This window comes from Papaver somniferum, chromosome 2, assembly GCF_003573695.1.
Source record: "Papaver somniferum cultivar HN1 chromosome 2, ASM357369v1, whole genome shotgun sequence".
Taxonomy (NCBI): Eukaryota; Viridiplantae; Streptophyta; class Magnoliopsida; order Ranunculales; family Papaveraceae; genus Papaver; species Papaver somniferum.
Window position 1 is genome coordinate 179,209,594 of NC_039359.1, and position 18,849 is coordinate 179,228,442.

Consider the following 18,849-nt stretch of genomic DNA (forward strand, 5'->3'; position numbering starts at 1 on the left):
TATGCTCTATTCACATAAAAAGTTTTGCATGAAAATTCCACTGGTTCATTGGGAAAAAAGGTTCATTTACTACTCACTCCGTTCCGATTTACTTGACGTTGTATAGCTTTTCATGGATATTAAGAAATATAAGAGAGAGTAAAATCATTCTAATAATACCCATATTAATTCCTGCTTAAAAGAGTTAAATAACCTAGTTTTGTGTCTCTAGAATATAGGGAAAGTTATCAATACCATAATAATGTACTTGGGATGTACAAGATTGAGCATATATCCTCCAAGGGGTATATTTAAAAATTATAGAGTAATTGTTGTGTTGATTGCCATGAAAATTAATTCTCTGGTGTGAATCCAAAGCAGGGGTAAATTAGTGAAAATTGAGAAAAAAACTGAAACTAACATCTAATTTGGAACACAAAACAAACCCTAAAAAAGCAAGTAAAATGGAACGGAGGGAGTATGTTTTCATGTAGCATAATGAGGACTTGCTGGAATCCAGACGTAAAACTCTGAAAAACAAACAAAACTGATGCTTGTTAAGAACATTTGAGGACCAGAAAATATAAGCTATACAGAATTGAGGAGCCATTACACGCGGCGCCCATACAATATATTCTAGTAGACAAAAAGAAGAACAAAAAAATCAACAAAAAACATATGAAATGAAACAACCAAATATCCCGTAAGGTTGGGAACATGATTAACAATAAGAGCAGGTAAAATAGAAGGAACTTCATAAACTCTATTGCTGAGAATGAGAATACTACACAAGGTGAATATCTCAAAGAGTCCAAACTTGGCAAGTTTTACACCCTTAAGTACAAACCTCGCCTCTTCTTTTTTCTGACAACGAGTTATCACTTCCGGTCTTCCACTGTGAACCATAACCCCTATTCTATTTTCTTTTGATAACCATGAACCCGACACTCCTGCGATGCCACTGAAGAAGGATTCAGAAAAATTACTCAGTACATCGGGATGAAAAAAGAAGTGATGAAAAAATTACTCAGTAGCATAAGATCTGCTGAATATAATCTAGTTCCAGTACATCAGAGGAGATCTTGACTAACTAGAACCTACCATAATCTTTCTTGAATTCTGGTGTGCTCCATTAGGACTCCTCGCTTTGCAAAAACACCAGTAGCAGTGTAGCACAGGTTTGAACTTTTCCTGCATTTAAAAATGCACAATTCTGACTACAGAAGTAAATGAGAAAAACACACCTAAGAACTACAAGTGCCATACTAGGCCATTCCAAACACTGACTACCACTCAAAAGCACACACCAAAAAAAAAAAAAAAAAAAAAAAAAAAAAAAAAAAAAAAAGCAAAAACGAAACTCTACCTCTGGAGAAAGCTGAAACGAGATTGGACGAAGGTGCTTGTGAATTTCGATCTATTTGCTTCATAATTGTAGATGTCTGGGTTGCTATATCATAGTCAGCATCTATCCATTGACCCAGCAATCAACAAAGGCATTCTGTAAATGTAATGAAATGCAAAATAAGCATACAGACAACATTGCAAAAGAAAAAATATTTAAAGAAAAAAAGCATATCAAGTTTTAAGATAATAAAAAAGTACACAGCCACAAATAATAAGCTTGCACTGTTGAATTTCTAGAGGGTTCCAAACGAGTGCAAAAGCAAAGCAAATTGCTATAAGCCCTCAGGTGTATTACAAGATAAGACAAGAAGCTTCAAGTTTAGGCAATCAAGAAAAACAGATATAACAAATCGCACCTTATCAACACCGCGGTGCAGTTTCACATCAATCTCTTAGGACAAAGAGCCAGAGCAAAATCATGGAAGCTTGCAGATTTCCTTCGTGACTGATCGAAATCTGGATATTATGTAAAGTTAACCACTTTTACATAATATCATGGAAGCTTGCAGATTTCCTTCGTGACTGATCGAAATCTGGATATTATGTGAATTGTGAAAGTTAACCACTTTTGACAACATGAAGAAGATAAATTCAAGCTCTAAAACTAAAAGAACACACATAAACGTTTATCTCACCTTGAACTTGCAGCCTAAAATCCAAACGCCCTGCAAAAGCTGATTGATTCCAGTGAACCATCGCCTTTCCATTCAACTAGGCGGGTAGTGGCCACTTTAAAAATAGATATGCATGGTTTTGAAGGCTCAAAAATTATCTTCATTATCATGAACCAAGGTTCCCTGTTGTGGATTCCATCTTTATAAGCAGATCTTTGATATCAGTTTCCATCCTCATTTTCATACTCAAGTACTCACGGTGTTCTCTTTCCATGATCTGAAGTTCTTCAAGCTTTTGTTTACGTCTTTCCTCAGCTTCAACCAGACGTAACTTTGTTATGCGGCTTCTGTACTCCTCTTCAATTTTTTCACTCTTAGCAATTGCAATACGCTTTAGGCCTTCTGCTTCTCTTTTTGCATCATTCGCTCGTTCCTGGAACATTTTAGCCTCTGCCTTTTTAATTCTCACAATGCTCTCTAAATCATCCACGACATACTTCTTATCAACATTAGTAAGCAACTCTTTTTGACGATCCTTGACATGTTTATTCCCCACCTTATGATCCCAGTCTAAGATGGGATGAGCCTTACCAGCACTTTCCACACAAGGAGAAACCTTTTCCGTACCAGCAGAAGCTACCAACCACTTGGCTTCTTGGACTGGACCAACACCTCCATTGCTACTCCCTTCTCCTGGCTTTATAACAGGTGACTCTTTTGCAGAAAATGACGAACTGTTACCCAACTTCGAATCACTTACTGCAGTAAAGAACCCCATGATAAAATTATAAATCTCGGAAACACTGGATTTACTCTCCAATCTTGGCAGCATATGACTAGCAATATCATGAAGTTCTCTCCCTCGCCAATCATTGCTGGCAGCAAAGATTCTCTTCACATACTCAAGTTCCTTGGAAAAAGTTTCGGCTTTCCATTCTTTAGCACAAGTCTTGAAAACTTCTTTAACGAAGCCAAACATCTCAGAAGGATGATCACAGGCTACACAATGGAATTGCATCTCTGTGGCCCCATGAGCCCCAGTGACAGTCTGCCCATTCCTTATAAAAGATTCTCTCAGTCCACAATCTGTATGGCACCAATGAAGGCACCCATCACAACCAACCCAACTACAAGTATTTGATGCCATGTCAAATTTTGAGCAAACTAGACACATACAAGCACTGCAAAACCCATTCTTCTGCAAGCAGACTTTGCAATCACACTCGTCCACAGGAATCAGACTACGACAAGCAGGGTTTCGACATTTTAGGTTGAGAAAGATATCAGCTAAATCAGAAGAAGGAATGCTATTCGAGCGCTGAAGAAAATCCCGCACGCCAGTTTTAAGTGCCACTAATATCTCCAATTGAACACGATGTGATTTCAAAAGTGTTTCCAATGTAACATCAGCTCTCTTCTGCAGTGCTTTCTGCAACTGCCCACACTTATCTTCATGCAATATCATCTCATACGTGATCTTCTTTAAATATGCTATAGACTGTTCTGTCATTTCCTGAAATCTACTCGCCATTACTTGTATCGGTTCCAAAACAATCATAGCAATGATTTTCTCACCAAAGCCAGTTCCACCCACCACAAGCTGCTGCTCAAACTCCCTTTGACTGTTACTTCTGATTAAACTACCACTACTTCTTTCTCTCATCAAACGCTTTTTATTGCTATACTCTGACCTGGTGTCTTGAGAACCCATACTGTTGCTAGGGGACCTTACATCATCATGGTGTCTTGACTGTAAACCTGACAACTGTCTAGACAGACTTGATTGCCGATCTAGCCGAACAGGGACTCCACTATTACTCCCTTCAGATACTTTATGGTGTTGTACTTGTGAAGTTTGAGAATTTAAAACACCTTGGGCCGTTTGAGGTGGTTGAAGCGACCCATTTCCATTCAGTAAGATTCTCTGGTACAGTGGAACTTCCTTGCGTTTAAGATCAACTGAAGACTGTGCTGGCCAGGTGCCATGGGAAGCTTGATCAACCCCCTGGAATATAGGATGGCTACCAACTGATTGTTCATAGTTGTTCTCAATTGAATTCTGCGTAAGTGAGCAGCTTGGATTGTGAACAAATGTCTGAGAACCAGAAAAGGACATAGATGTCGTAAATGCATCTGAGTTTGAGCGTAACGTGGTTGGAAAAGATTGAATGCTCCTCGCATGACTAGGCGAACTTGGAGCTGGGATTGGATCAACAGAATTAAGTGGTAATGGTAATGAAACATTAGGCAACCCTAAGCAAAGCTCAAGCGGCTCAATTTTCAGCTTCTCATCTTTCTGATTATTAACACCAGAACTATTTGTCTTCTCTATTCTTGTAACAATAGGACTGAAGAACAACTCAAAACCCCTACTACTTGGTCCTTCCATAGCATCATCTCTGGAAAGCAGAAGATCTCTTTCCATGCACGGACCATTTTTATTCAAATTAGCTTTACTTGGTGGGGAAACTACCAAACTCTTACCTTTGTCCTTGATATTTTGTGTTAGCTTATCATTTGTGAACGTAAGTGTTACATCAAGTGCTCTGTTTTGCTCTGCAGCTTCTTTTGTCGAATCAACCAAACCCACATCCTCAGCTTTGACTTCAAGATCAATACCTTTACCATCTTTCTGTAGTTCTTCGGAAGGCAACAATTTCATTGCACTCTCACCCTCACTTTCTACCTCTTCACCAGGGGGTCTTGGATTCACGTTCGTCGTGGGTACACACTCGTTTTTTGACCTAGCATTTTCTTCCATGTCATCTGCTTTTTCTTCATCTACTTCTTTGCTCCCACTGATTCCATCAACAGAACTATCTTCAGAACATGGCAACATTCCATTTTCCTTCACAGTATCTGGCAACATCACCAACCCTCTTGTTTCTTGCTTTCCATCAACACCATTTTCTCCATTGCCTTCTAACTTCTCCTCGGACAAATATTTTGATTCTTCTACGTCTGGGTCAATCTTGTTCTTGTACTCAACCTCCCGCATATCCGCAACAGGATTTTCGGCAATGAGTTGAGGTTTTTCTATGGGTTCACTGTCAGGCTCAGGTTCAGGTTCCAGCTCCCCTTCCTCCATTTCACTGCAACTACCACTTTCTCTTTGAACTTCATCATTCTTCTTCACTTCCCCACTCTTTGATTGCTCACAACTTGATTCTTTCGACCATGGAGGAGATTTCACATCTCTCGATGATCCCTGTGGAGACTTAACAGCATCTCTAGATGATCCCCGTGGAGATACAACAACTTCTCTCGAGGATCCCTGTGGAGATTTAATAGCATCTCTAGACCATCCCTGCGGAGATTTAGCAATATCCCTCGACCATCCCTGTGGTGATTTAACAGCATATCTCGACGAACCCTGTGGAATTTTAACAACAACATCTTTGGAGGGACCATGTGGAGATTTAGCATCTCTCCATGAACCCTTGGGAGATTTCACATTTACTCTATCTTCAGAAGGAACACGTTGGTTATTATTAGTAGCTCCTCTACTCACATCGGAACTAAGCTTTGGGTCCTCATCAGAATCTTTGTTTAGTACATTTGATCTTCGCCATGAAAAAACACTGCTCTCTTCTCGTCTAGAAGAAACACTTCCTTCTCTTCGTGATCGATCTCTTTCTGACCTAATTCCTTTTGGATAATCTCTTCTATACCCAGAAACACTGTCTGGTCGATGCAACTGAGCACGATCTCCACCACCACCACCACCACCACCACCGTATACATTTCTCGGTGATGATGATGAGACTGGAATCCCTCTATCACTATTATTATCTCTGTACCTATCAAAGTTGTTTTTTCTACTAGTAGTGCGATCGAACGGTTCAGAAGAATCCTGATCGATTCGTTGTTTTCTAGAGGATCTAGAAACTTCACGATCATCGTCTATAGATCGATCATATGAAGATGACGACGATAATCCTTTCCGATCATAAAATCTTCTATGTGATGACGACGATAATGAACGATCAAGATCTTTCTTCTCTCTTCTTCTTCCTCCTCCCCCCCGACTCCCTCCTCCTTTTTCACTACTACCACCACCACCACCACCACCACCAACTGAATCAAGATCATCATCATAAGATCTTAATCTTTTCATTTCTAATAATAATAAACAAGAAAGATCATACAAAACAAAAACCCTAGGTTCACTGAAAACCCTAGTTTTTCAATATAATATACAAGTATAAGTGAAGGGAAAGAATATTTGCCTGAAATTGATGACGGTAACTTAAGATTGAAGCCGGAAATTGTTGAGGAAAAATAATTTAAATCCGGCAAGAAATTTTTTGAAAGGGTTGTCCTAAGCAATCAATCTATAGAGAGGAGAGAGAAAAGTAAGGAAAGGAAAAGGGCTTATTTAAACAGTTTGAAACTAGCTTTAAGTCAATTTGATGTCAGAATGAGAAAAAAAAATAAAAAGAAAGAAGAAATGAATAAGGGTATACTAGTCAAAAGAAACCAGATAAGACGAAATAAACAGAGTAGTGGAGTGAGCAGGTTTGACTATGAATTAAGCTGGTGTTAGTATTATTCAGAGCAACCACAGTCATGACCAAATTTGGGGACTATACCCAAATTTGGTCCCAAATTCAGCCGCAGTGGTACTGACTAAAATCATATTTAGTCCAGTTAATTAGGGTTTGCGACCAAATGTGGTCGCCAACCCAGACTAAAATGATTAATAGTGGGACGGAAGTATAGTGGGCGTATGATTTCAGACGGAAGTATAGTGGACGCTCCACATCGGGCGTACGTATAAATAACGTATGATAATGGGGCGGATGTATATAGAGCGTTTGAGTTAGGCGTTATTATAAACACCGCCGGGCCATACGTAGATAAAACCTACGCCCCATAGCAGACGCAGTTATTAAAAACGCCTGGTTTGGACGCAGTTACTAAAAGCGCCTGGTCCGGGCGCATGTATTATGACCGTATGCGGGAGACGGACGTATTATTAACGTCTGTGTGAGACGCATGTTTTATGGGCGTATGAGTGAGACGCATGTTTTATGGGCGTATGAGTGAGGCGCATATATTACGACCGTATGGAGTGGGCGCATGTTTTAGAAGCGTCTGGGATGGGCGCATATATTAGGACCGTCTGGAGTGGGCGCATGTTTTACGAGCGTCTGGGACGGACGCTCGTATTATGAGCGTTTGTTCGGAGCGCATGTATTACGAGCGTCTGTTACCAGGCGCATGTATTACGTGCGCCAACGGTTATATTTTGGAATTCTGATTTTGGTTTTCTGATTTTCCGACCGTTTGATAGATTGCAACGGCTCTTTCGTATATCTATATAGCATTTGACAAACTTATTTCTGCATAATCTTATCATTTATAATTTCTATTTCAAGAAATATAGAAATATGGCACCACGAGGTCCCAATTTTACAACAGAAGAAGATACAATGATATGTAGAATCCATTTAGCCATATCTCAAGATTCTGCTACCGGAACCGATCAACCAGAAAGAGTATTATGGAGTCGGATCAAAGATAAGTTGGAAGAAGCCCTGCCTTGTAAACCAAAACGTACTTGGACTTCTATCCAGAGTCGATTTCAGGGAATAAGTAGACAGGTTTCACTTTATTCTGCAAAAGTGTTGGAAGTTGTGGTGAATATCATAGCGGATGGAATGAAGTCTTGAGGGTAAGTAATCGTCAATTTTTGCACCCTTAATAATTATATACATGTAATTGGAACTGATGAGTATTGAAAATAATAACAGGTTGAAGAGATAAGAAAGCGATTCAGAAAAGTAATGGCAACAAAAAATTTAAGCACGAAGAGTGCTACGAAATTCTAAAAGATAGTATCAAATATTCAGGACGGTCGACGTTTGTGTTTGATTCAGGCCAAGAAATGGAAGATTCTCAGAGTGGTGAGGAAAACGCTGATATTGAGGAAACAATTCCAGGCGAGTCCAGTGATGATCTAGATATTGGAGATATAGAGAACACACGTAAGCGTCAGTTGGGGAAGAAAGCATCGAAACAACTAAAGAAAACAGGGAGAGCAAAATCCAATGCCCAGGAGGAAATGCTAGAGGATATAATTAAGGAGCAGCAAAGTTTCAATGAACATTACAAAGCACAATCACTAATGAAGATGGGACAGAGACAAGCTGAGTTTGAAGCAATACAAGCTAAGTCTGCGGCAAAGTTTGCGGCGAAACAAGCTAGGCAAGAAAAACTCGATTTAAAGAAAGAAGCGGACGATGACTTGGCCATAATGTTGAAGGATGTCTCTACATTGGACACTGTAACAAGAGAGTACTTCGAACTTCGAAAGATGGAAATACTACAACGCAAAAGAAACCAATCTTAAAGCATGACCGAATTAGTTGAACCTTAATATTTATCATTAATAAAAAAATTAGTGAGTTTTAGTCAATTTTAGTGAATTTTAATTTTTATATGATAAATAGTACATTAGTAAGCAACGTTACAACATATTTTCCGATGAAGAAATACGATACAACATATTTCCATCCCAACTTAATAATTATCTCCAAAATTTGACCATATGTGTTCGATTAAATCTTGACGCAAGCGAAAATGTGTTTCTTTATTGTGTATAGCATGACGCCGATGTGCAGCTCTCATTCTGGAAAGTTCCTCAGTACCTACCCTCGATATATTCACCGGTGCCGACCTGCTACGTGAGTCATATTCATGTGGCCAATCACCGGGAAGACGCTCATCCTCCACTATCATATTATGTAAAATAATAACCGTTTTCATTATATAGGCAAGCACATCCGGGTTCCACATTCGTGCAGGTTGTTTGACAATGGCAAATTGTTGTTGCAGTACACCAAATCCACGCTCTACATCTTTCCGTGCTCCCTCTTGCATCGATGAAAATTTATATTTTTTCGGTGTATCTGGTTGTTTAATGGCCATCACAATAGTAGCAATCTGTGGATAAATGCCATCACCGAGATAATATCCCATATCATATGCATGCCCGTTTACTTCAAAGTTCACCGGTGGTGTTTTCCCGTTGATAAGTTTTCGAAAAATATAAGAACGATTCATTACATTAATATCATTGCAGGAGCCGGGCATACCAAAAAACGCATGCCAAAACCAGAGATCATGTGACACCACTGCCTCTAGCACAATACTTTCACTCCCTTTATACGCGGTGTATACTCCTGATTCTGCTGACGGACATCTATCCCATTTCCAATGCATACAATCCACGCTCCCCAGCATCCCAGGAAATCCCCTGTTGTTTTCTTTCAGCAACAGTTCAACATCACCCGCAGTTGGTGAGCGTAAATATTCTTTCCCATATAATACCACAATCGTCTTGCAAAACCGACGGGTTGCTTCTAAAACGGTGGTTTCTCCAATGCGTAAATACTCATCTATTGCATCTGCTGCACATCCATAAGCTAACATTCGGATTGCTGCAGTTACTTTCTGATGAGGGGATAATCCAAGAATGCCACAAGCATCTGGTGGCTCTCTAAAAGAGTCACAGAAATGATTCCTGCAAGTGCACAGGGTCTAGTGTATAGAACAGGGCAAGCAGGGTTTGTCCACAGGGACAAGGTGGGCAAATATTTGCTATTTTTAGTTTCTTGCTTCTTTTGCTAACTTGTTCTTAGGGGCAGTGAACAATGAGGTTGTGTGGTGTTATTAACACCACAGTGGACAATTGATGGGCTGTAAAGACAGCAATGGAACAAGAGAAAAAGAAATTAAGGAAAACAGAAAAACAAAAGTGGACAGTGAAGGTGGATGAATGAAGATGTTATGGATGGAATAGGTGAGAACTAGGGGTTTGAATCCACCTTAACTTCTACAATGTATTCTCCTATAGAAAGTTAAACCCAACTCAACTATGATATGATTCCAAAGCACTAATTGTCTGATTAAGGCACAACTAGTCAAAAGCTTATCTATCTAGCATGAGTTGCAATTTATCAACAGCTTATGCATCTAACTACAATGCATACATGGCATGCAATGTGAAAGTAAGGTGATGACGAACCTAGTTCAAGTGATTCCTAAACTGGTTTAACATTCAAGAGCAATATGACAATGTACTACACAGCAGAGATTAAAGATTCATCCATTCCCTAGCAAGTAAAGCTAGAACATGTTAGACATTAATGGATGACATGATACACATAAAGATTAATTGAAATTGCAAATTAAAAATTAACCCTAAATTAACAGTAAATTGACATTGGAATTAACCCAATTAGGGGGTATCTCGGCTAACCAAGAACACCTCAACAGTAATACCCAGCCCTCAATTTATACAAAAAAGGAATGACGAACCCTAATTCCCAAAACCGAGAAAACTAGGGTTAGGGTTTACCTAAAATTCTTCACCCACGTCGACGACCCATGCTCTCTTCTTGTTCCTCCTGCTCTTCCCATGCTTCTATTGCTTCTTCTTCCATCTCTGTCATGCCTATAACTCTATTTCCCTAATTTCAAAACCCTAAATTTGAGGGTTTGTGAAACTAGCGAAATAGGCTAATAGGATGGATGGGTTTCGATGTCTTTGATGTAGGGTGGCTATGGTGTTTGGTGATGAAGCGGCAGTGGCAGAGGTGGTGTTCTGGTGGTGGCAGGACATGGTGGAGGTGATGGAGTTGCAGAGCAGCTCTCTGCAACAGGGTATGGAGGAGAAGAGGTCGAGTGATTTTGGGTTAGGGGGCGTTTGGCTAGGGGTATAGGGTGTTCGATACTTAGGTGTTAGGCGGGTTCAGCGAGGAGGTTCGATGATCTGCGACAAGGAGCGATGGATGGGAAGATGGTAGGTAGATCGGACGGCTAAGAGAGAAGCAGTTTGTAGCGACCGTTGGATGTGGAACACAACGAAGTCAACGGTGCTAGATTAGGTTAGGTGCTGTAGTGTTGGGCGGAATCATCGGGATTTGATGCACAGTGATGAGGTGACCGCTGGATTCAACTACCATCTAATCTGAAGGCTTGGAATTTCAGCGCTGTGGTGCTTGGCAGAGACTTCCGATTTTGATGCTCTATGAAGGAGCGACCGTCGGATGTTTCTGAGAACTGATCTGATGGCTGAGAACGGAGGCGCTTTTGTGTGTAGAAAATGAGGTTGTGCGCACCATTCTTCGCGGCTTCCTTGCGTGATTTCTCCCGGCTTTTCACTACTTTTCTGCTCTTTTCGCTTCGCCACTCATCCAGACTTTATTTATTACCTAAAAATGCAAAATTAAGTAAGAAAAATATTTATTCTTGAAAACAATGAAAATACAGAATATGGGATAAAATGTAGAATTAATGCACAAAAGATGAGTTAAAATGCCAACAAAAAGGGATAAATATATACAATATTTGGCACTCATCAAATACCCCCAAACCTGAATTTTACTTGTCCTCAAGTAAAACAAAACTAAGGAAATCCTAACTATACCACTGTCGCTGGTCTCTCGAATGCATTTAGCGTATGCACTAAGCCTTTTAAACCACTAAGTGTCCCTAGTGGACGAGTTGAAGTCTCGTGAAGGTTTACCAGAGGTGTGCCTACAAAACCTAAGGACAAAATATGAGCTCATATTCCATCAAACGTGACATGTGCAAAACAGTTAAGCTCACAGCAAAATGGAGATGTCAATCTAGCTATCGAAGGCACAATCCTAGCACTGATAACAAATAAGGACATGTGATAAGAGTGTAAAGTGTATCTACACATGTGTAAAGAAAGATCTGAAGTTATGACTACTAATCACCAAGAGATAGTTTCTCAGGCTAAGAACTGAGGTCGAAATCTAGCTAGCTGTCCGGACTTTACGAGAATTGTGAATGAGTTGGAGGTATTTCACAAATTCTCGCGTTGTACATCAATGGCATACACCCTCCTTGCTTATTACAACGAAACAACAAAAGATGACTATTTACATGACTCTTATTTACATTGACTATTCTCTTTTATTTTTGGAACAAGAGAGGATGGAATTGATAAATACTTGAGTTTTTTGGTATTTTTTCTGATTTTTTTTTTTTTTTTTTTTTCTTTTTTTTTTTTTTTTTTTTTTCTGAATATATACATCGATTTTTTTTTTTTTTTTTTTTTTTTTTTTTTTTTTTTTTTTTGAAATAGGAAACACTTTTGATACATATACAAAAGGAAACAAAAGATTACATGACACTTTGCAAGAGGTAGCCCTTTTTGATGCACCCAGTTAAATTCGATGGTTGTTTTTCTTAATGTAACCTCCACCTTCTATCCCAACCAACCAAAGAACAAGCTAGTCAAGTTTCGTTCAGTATTCTAAAGTGATTGGCAATCGTAACTTCCTATCCAACACCTTGAAGATCGAGGCCATACATGTATTGGTAGATCGTGCGCGTGCAAATTTCTTATCACTATGTGAATTGTGCTAGAATCAGGGTGCCTAAATATCTAGACTAAGACTCCTAATAATAATACATATTTGCACAAGAGTCAACATTTCAAGGTAAATGAGCTCCATTTTTTTATTTTTTAATTTTTTTTTTTTTTTTGAATTTTGAGTTTTTTAATTTTTTTGGAATTTTTCAATTTTTTTCAAAAAGATGGAGTTTTGTTTTCAAATATAGCAAATTATCATGGCATCTACTCTATACCCCCAAACCTAAACTAAACATTGTCCTCAATGTTTCAAAATATGGAAAGAATTAAAATGCAACATATGGAAAGGGACATGCTGAGTAGAGTAAAAGGAGAGAGAATACCCGATTCGTCGAAAACACGAACCGAACTCCATTATTCACCGGCTAGAATCCAACATTTTCAACTTAGATTATATTGGATTAGCAAAAATATATACAAAAGAAACCAAAAAGTTTTAAAATTTATCTACTGGATTATATACAAAAAATTCACCATACACCAAAAGTCTAAAGAGTTGAGGATCAACCCAAAAGACAAAGTGTAGCGGTTTCAACAACTTCACACATGAAAGAAAAGCACGTGAAGCTGTGAAACCAAATGAGCTACCCCCAAACCTGGATTTTACAGAAGATACAATTTTGAAAACAAAATCGCGCAGTTTTGGGGGTTCATCATGCACAAGATCTAACTCAAAGTGAACTGTGCTATGGACGGGCAAACATGCAATTTCCAACTGTGGTTCCTCAGATGTATTATACTTAGAAGCAAAATAGTCCAAGAGGACTTGGGAAGCACACAGTTCCAAACCTAGGTTGGGGACTCTCAGAAAAGTCGGTTTGTCAATATGGGTACAAACCAAATCTAGGTTGGGTGGAAGGCCATCAGATTGTGACTTATGTAGGACGATAGGCACATCATTATTAATCAAATCAAAATCTCCTAAATCATCTACACATGTCACATCATGCTCACAATCATCAATCAAATTAGCAAGTTCACACTCAGAATCATCAGAATCATCAACAGTAAAATTGACATTGGAATTAACCCAATTAGGGGGTATCTCGGCTAACCAAGAACACCTCAACAGTAATACCCAGCCCTCAATTTATACAAAAAAGGAATGACGAACCCTAATTCCCAAAACCGAGAAAACTAGGGTTAGGGTTTACCTAAAATTCTTCACCCACGTCGACGACCCATGCTCTCTTCTTGTTCCTCCTGCTCTTCCCATGCTTCTATTGCTTCTTCTTCCATCTCTGTCATGCCTATAACTCTATTTCCCTAATTTCAAAACCCTAAATTTGAGAGGGTTTGTGAAACTAGCGAAATAGGCTAATAGGATGGATGGGTTTCGATGTCTTTGATGTAGGGTGGCTATGGTGTTTGGTGATGAAGCGGCAGTGGCAGAGGTGGTGTTCTGGTGGTGGCAGGACATGGTGGAGGTGATGGAGTTGCAGAGCAGCTCTCTGCAACAGGGTATGGAGGAGAAGAGGTCGAGTGATTTTGGGTTAGGGGGCGTTTGGCTAGGGGTATAGGGTGTTCGATACTTAGGTTAGGCGGGTTCAGCGAGGTTCGATGATCTGCGACAAGGAGCGATGGATGGGAAGATGGTAGGTAGATCGGACGGCTAAGAGAGAAGCAGTTTGTAGCGACCGTTGGATGTGGAACACAACGAAGTCAACGGTGCTAGATTAGGTTAGGTGCTGTAGTGTTGGGCGGAATCATCGGGATTTGATGCACAGTGATGAGGTGACCGCTGGATTCAACTACCATCTAATCTGAAGGCTTGGAATTTCAGCGCTGTGGTGCTTGGCAGAGACTTCCGATTTTGATGCTCTATGAAGGAGCGACCGTCGGATGTTTCTGAGAACTGATCTGATGGCTGAGAACGGAGGCGCTTTTGTGTGTAGAAAATGAGGTTGTGCGCACCATTCTTCGCGGCTTCCTTGCGTGATTTCTCCCGGCTTTTCACTACTTTTCTGCTCTTTTCGCTTCGCCACTCATCCAGACTTTATTTATTACCTAAAAATGCAAAATTAAGTAAGAAAAATATTTATTCTTGAAAACAATGAAAATACAGAATATGGGATAAAATGTAGAATTAATGCACAAAAGATGAGTTAAAATGCCAACAAAAAGGGATAAATATATACAATATTTGGCACTCATCAGCATCTCTTTTTTGAGCAAAATAAGGATTTCTAGACACCACATCTGCCAATATTCGGTTGAACAATTCTCGCCGCATTCTGAATCTCCTACGAAATATGTTAGCTGGGTAGGTGGGGTTGTCAGAAAAGTAGTCATTCCAGAGAAGTATATCTCCGGCTTCACGATTTCTTGGTATTTTTATACGAGTATGAGACCATGTCATACTTGTAATGGCAGTTCCCAAACTAACTGCTAGATTATTTCGGCTCAATGCAACCGCATCTTCATCTGATGAGTAAAAGCTGTTATCAGAGATCGCAGAAGAAGAAGTAGAAGAAAATTCGGAGTCCGAAGAAGAAGAAGATTCAGCGTTATTGTCACAGTATTCCATTGGAATGTATAGTTTGAGAAGTGATTGGGAGAGTTCGAAGAAGAAGAATATTTGCAGTGTTGGTTTGTATTCACCGAGATATGTAGTATTGGTTTTATAGACACATGATAGACACTTATGGCATTGCAGATTGAAAATGCGAGTGAAAAGAATTGACACTGCAAAGACTAAGACTATAGCTAAAAAGAAGCGACACTGACCGATTGAAAATGAAGGCTTAAAAAGAAATAACACTAATTAAACTACAAGTACCGAAACGGAGGCTGAAAAGAAATCAACATGTCAGAATGAAAATGGAGTCTGAAAATGGAGGCTAAAAAGTAACCCTATATAGAGATAAGATAGGATATTGTAGACTTACTGAAAACGGAGGTTATAAAGTACGTATCCAAAGTGGAGGCTAAAAAGTTACTTATTCATCAGTAGGAGTATGCGATGGTGTTTGCCGTGGTGGGATAAACGTCATTCTCGGATGGGGGTTAACAGACGACATTGTTGATGCTTGACTCACTGGAGCCCACACCGCTGGTGGGATAGTTTCAGAAAACTGCCGAATCCAATAGGGGGACGCGGCGTTTGTTGCATACGGAATTGCATCTGATCCTCCAGGTAATTGTTACGAGCTGCAAGGCCTCGTATTACTTCATCTTTTGCCTTTAAACGTATCATCCTGTCTTCCGTTTCATATAATACAAACTCGCGAAACGCACGATTAAAATCGGCATGTTCTTGAACTAGATTATAAGCTTCAGGCTGTCGTTTAAAAAAAATAATTAAGAAATGAGATTACCATATATTTTAATATAATGACGGGATGTACTTACGTATGATAATTGTTGTGGTGGTGGAATAGGTACATGCTGAGCAGGTCGTTGAATAAGGTGTTTAACACGGTCACCATCAACCCCGTGTAATTCAACTACCCAATCGACTTTGGTCACGAATTGATGGAAGTTAGTTACATGTCGCCAATATCGCAGATACATATTATATGAAACAGCTTTCACAAACATATTTGCATCTACCCATCCAGCTTCTTTCACAAGTTTTGCTTTCTCATGACTGACCTCGCCAATTTTAAATGGTGGATTTCTAGGAATTCCAAAAGTAGGATGATTTTGCCTCCAAGATCGTTCTCCTAGGTACCACATATTCTGTCAAATTACCAGTAATCAGAGAAAATAAGTTCTTCAACTTAGGATAAAATGATAACTTTGAAGTAATAATGTTCATATAAAAACAAAGTACTAACTGACCTTGCCAATCCAAGTAAATATAACCCTTTTGTTTGAAAGCTCCACAGCCCTGCGACCAACATCAGAGTCAAGAACACCAATGGCGGATTCCCACGGTCTCCATGTCACGATGTCTGCAGTCAACTGATTAAGCGCATTCCTACAGTGAACAATATCGATAGTCTTTTTCTTCGCTTTCCACCGGGAAGTTCTTGGCCATTTTTCTTCACTAGTTGGGTCGCACGGTCTACATATGCCCAGATATTCATATCCCCAAAACTACTCCATCATAACCAACCAAATAAATCAACTGCCAAAAAATATACATTTAAATGAAATAAAAATAAATAATAATTTACCTCTAATATTTGGAACGGCCCAGTTAATGACTTCTGTCCCCTACCAGATGCGTTGAGTGCCACATACAATTTTGCAAAAGCAGGACCACCCCAGTCATACATATCAACTGCATTTAGATCCTCAAAAGCAGCTAACCAAGCCGCATCAATGTAGTTCTTTGCATTGGAAAAAAAAAATTTCCCAAAACATACAAAAAGGCCCTCGCCACTTTTTCTGCAAGTTTGTCATCCAAATTAGCTGCAACCAAGATATCTTCTTTGAAATACGTAGTCAAAAATTTAATTGTGATTGCATCTGAAATCCACTGTGCCGGGGGGCGTTTTTTTCCAGAGATTGGGGGATCTTCATAATCTAAGGGTTCTTCTATTTCTGGAAAAACATGCTCACGGACATAATCAAATTTGTACTTGACTGGGTTATACGGAACATCATCCCCAATTCCAATACTCAATCCTGTCAACACTACCCAATCAAGCGGCGTGAATCCCATTTCACCAAAAGGGAAGTGAAAAGTATGCGTTGTATCCCACCAACGTTCAACAAGATAATCAATCACTGGGTGTGATGCTTCTCCTATTTCCATGGCTAATAAACGTCCCCATCCTGCCTTGTCGATAATGTATTTAATTTTTGGACTATGTTTTGTTATCTCCTTATAATAAACAATGACCGAAAAGAGTGAACCACGATGTTGGTACCTGAATTTTGGATCGCTTGAATATGTAATATCTGTAGAAGCGTGTTTGTCACTATCTTCCAGGCAATTGTAGTTATCTAGGGATACCACGGACGGTGTTGTTTCATCTTCGCTATCTTCATCGAACCCGGTATCTGGAACTTCCAAATCTCCAACATTAGGGTCTATTTCAGGCTCCATTGGACCTTTACCTTTGCGTTTCTTATTATTCATCTTTTTTCCTTGTGCAAATCTCGACGTTATTCTGCTCAACATCTGAGCACGATATAAATACAAGTTAGTAATTTTTTTTCTGAGTTTACAGCATCCATAAGAAGTTCTATTCTATATTATAGAAGATCAAAATTTACAGTATAGAAGATCAAAAAAATTTACAGTAAAGATTATTTTTTATTTACTTACAGTATAGAAGATCAAAATTTTTTAAAGTAAATAAATACGAAAATTACATTAAACGAGTTTGAATCTCACTACATACACCGTCTATATCACAGAACTGTTTAAAATTTTGTATCTCCCCTTGTGTGAGCAACAACAATACATGTTTAATGGATTTGAGTGAACTACTACAGGTGATAAATTAGAATTATTGTATTCTATCAATCATGTTACAGTGTGTTATTTCACTATTAGATGATGATGCGGAAGTATATAACTAATCAAACAAACAAACTAATCAAACAAACAGTAATCAAACAAACAGTAATCAAATAAACAGTACATAATCAAACAAACAGTAACCTCACGGTATGCTTAATGAAATCAACATGCAATCCACCGATTCCACCCAAACACAGCCTAATTAATCGTAACTTTAATCTTTAATCAAATTATCCAACCAAAAACAGATTACCCCAAAACAAACCATACCTTTAATCTTCAATCAAATTTGCCCGCACCCGATTAACGAATAAGATTAGTCGTTTCTTTCACAAGAACTCGTTTCTCCGCACCCAATCAAATGGCCGTCACATGAGATTTAGGTATTGCCCTAGATTTTTACTTAGGTTTCGTCGTTTTTTTTTCTTCTGTAAAAACGTAGGTTATGTAAAAAGAGGAGGAGAAGAGGATAAAAGAAGTATATATTCAGACGCTCTTTCTAAAAGCGCCCCACACAAACGCTATTTCTGTGCACGCCCCATCGAAACGCACTTATTAACAACGTCCCAACTAGACGCACTTATTAACAACGTCCTAACCAGACGCACTTATTAAAAACGTCCCAACCAGACGCCTCTTTCATGCACGCCCCACACAGACGCTTCTTCAATGCACGCCCCATTCAGACGCTCCTTCTATAAACACCCCAATCAAACGCATCTTGTATAAACGTCTCACCCAGACGCATAAGCCATTAACGCCCGAAACATACGCACTTTATATCTCCGTATGAATGGGACGCACTTTTAATCCCCGTCCTTGTAGACGCACTTTCCATCCCCGTCCCATATCCGGCGTTAATTATACCTACGCCTCAATCAAACGCGCATTATACCTACGTTTCACTCAAACGCATAATATAAAGCCGCCTAATCAACAAACGTGAATATAATTTCCGTCTGACATCGGGCGTGTGTATAAGTTACGCTTCACCAAATTTGGTGTTCTACCACTGC

At 39.3% G+C, this 18,849-nt stretch overlaps 2 protein-coding genes across 4 annotated transcripts; both read right to left on the reverse strand.

Annotated features, from left to right (window-relative positions):
- Positions 1-502: 502 nt before the first annotated feature.
- Positions 503-6,392, reverse strand: LOC113349899 (protein OBERON 4-like). 3 transcript variants are annotated; one of them, XM_026593932.1, is made up of 5 exons: positions 2,022-6,392; positions 1,743-1,919; positions 1,346-1,480; positions 1,081-1,170; positions 503-929 (listed from the first exon to the last, which is right to left on the reverse strand). In XM_026593932.1, the coding sequence occupies exon 1, from the start codon at positions 6,115-6,117 to the stop codon at positions 2,167-2,169; it is 3,951 nt and encodes a 1,316-aa protein (XP_026449717.1). In that variant the 5' UTR covers positions 6,118-6,392; the 3' UTR covers positions 503-929; positions 1,081-1,170; positions 1,346-1,480; positions 1,743-1,919; positions 2,022-2,166. The 3 variants fall into 3 exon arrangements, with proteins under 3 accessions (XP_026449717.1, XP_026449716.1, XP_026449715.1); XM_026593931.1 differs by having other exon boundaries at positions 509-940; positions 1,743-1,842; XM_026593930.1 differs by having other exon boundaries at positions 509-940.
- A 2,133-nt stretch (positions 6,393-8,525) lies between these two features.
- On the reverse strand, positions 8,526-18,379 carry LOC113352469. Its single transcript, XM_026596283.1, has 9 exons — positions 18,104-18,379; positions 16,736-17,488; positions 16,536-16,691; positions 16,198-16,455; positions 15,766-16,095; positions 15,453-15,694; positions 14,553-14,852; positions 9,336-9,504; positions 8,526-8,948 (listed from the first exon to the last, which is right to left on the reverse strand). The coding sequence occupies exons 2-9, from the start codon at positions 17,486-17,488 to the stop codon at positions 8,526-8,528; spliced, it is 2,631 nt and encodes an 876-aa protein (XP_026452068.1). The 5' UTR covers positions 18,104-18,379.
- Positions 18,380-18,849: the final 470 nt, after the last annotated feature.

Excerpts from the sequence above, each read along its gene's own strand:
- LOC113349899 (XM_026593932.1), bottom strand. The coding sequence starts at position 6,117 with ATGAAAAGATTAAGATCTTATGATGATGATCTTGATTCAGTTGGTGGT.
- LOC113352469 (XM_026596283.1), bottom strand. The coding sequence starts at position 17,488 with ATGTTGAGCAGAATAACGTCGAGATTTGCACAAGGAAAAAAGATGAAT. Across the intron at positions 16,692-16,735 it reads TTGCAGAAAAAGTGGCGAGG|AACTACATTGATGCGGCTTG; the intron begins GCCTTTTTGTAT and ends TCCAATGCAAAG. Across the intron at positions 16,096-16,197 it reads TATTTACTTGGATTGGCAAG|AATATGTGGTACCTAGGAGA; the intron begins GTCAGTTAGTAC and ends GTAATTTGACAG.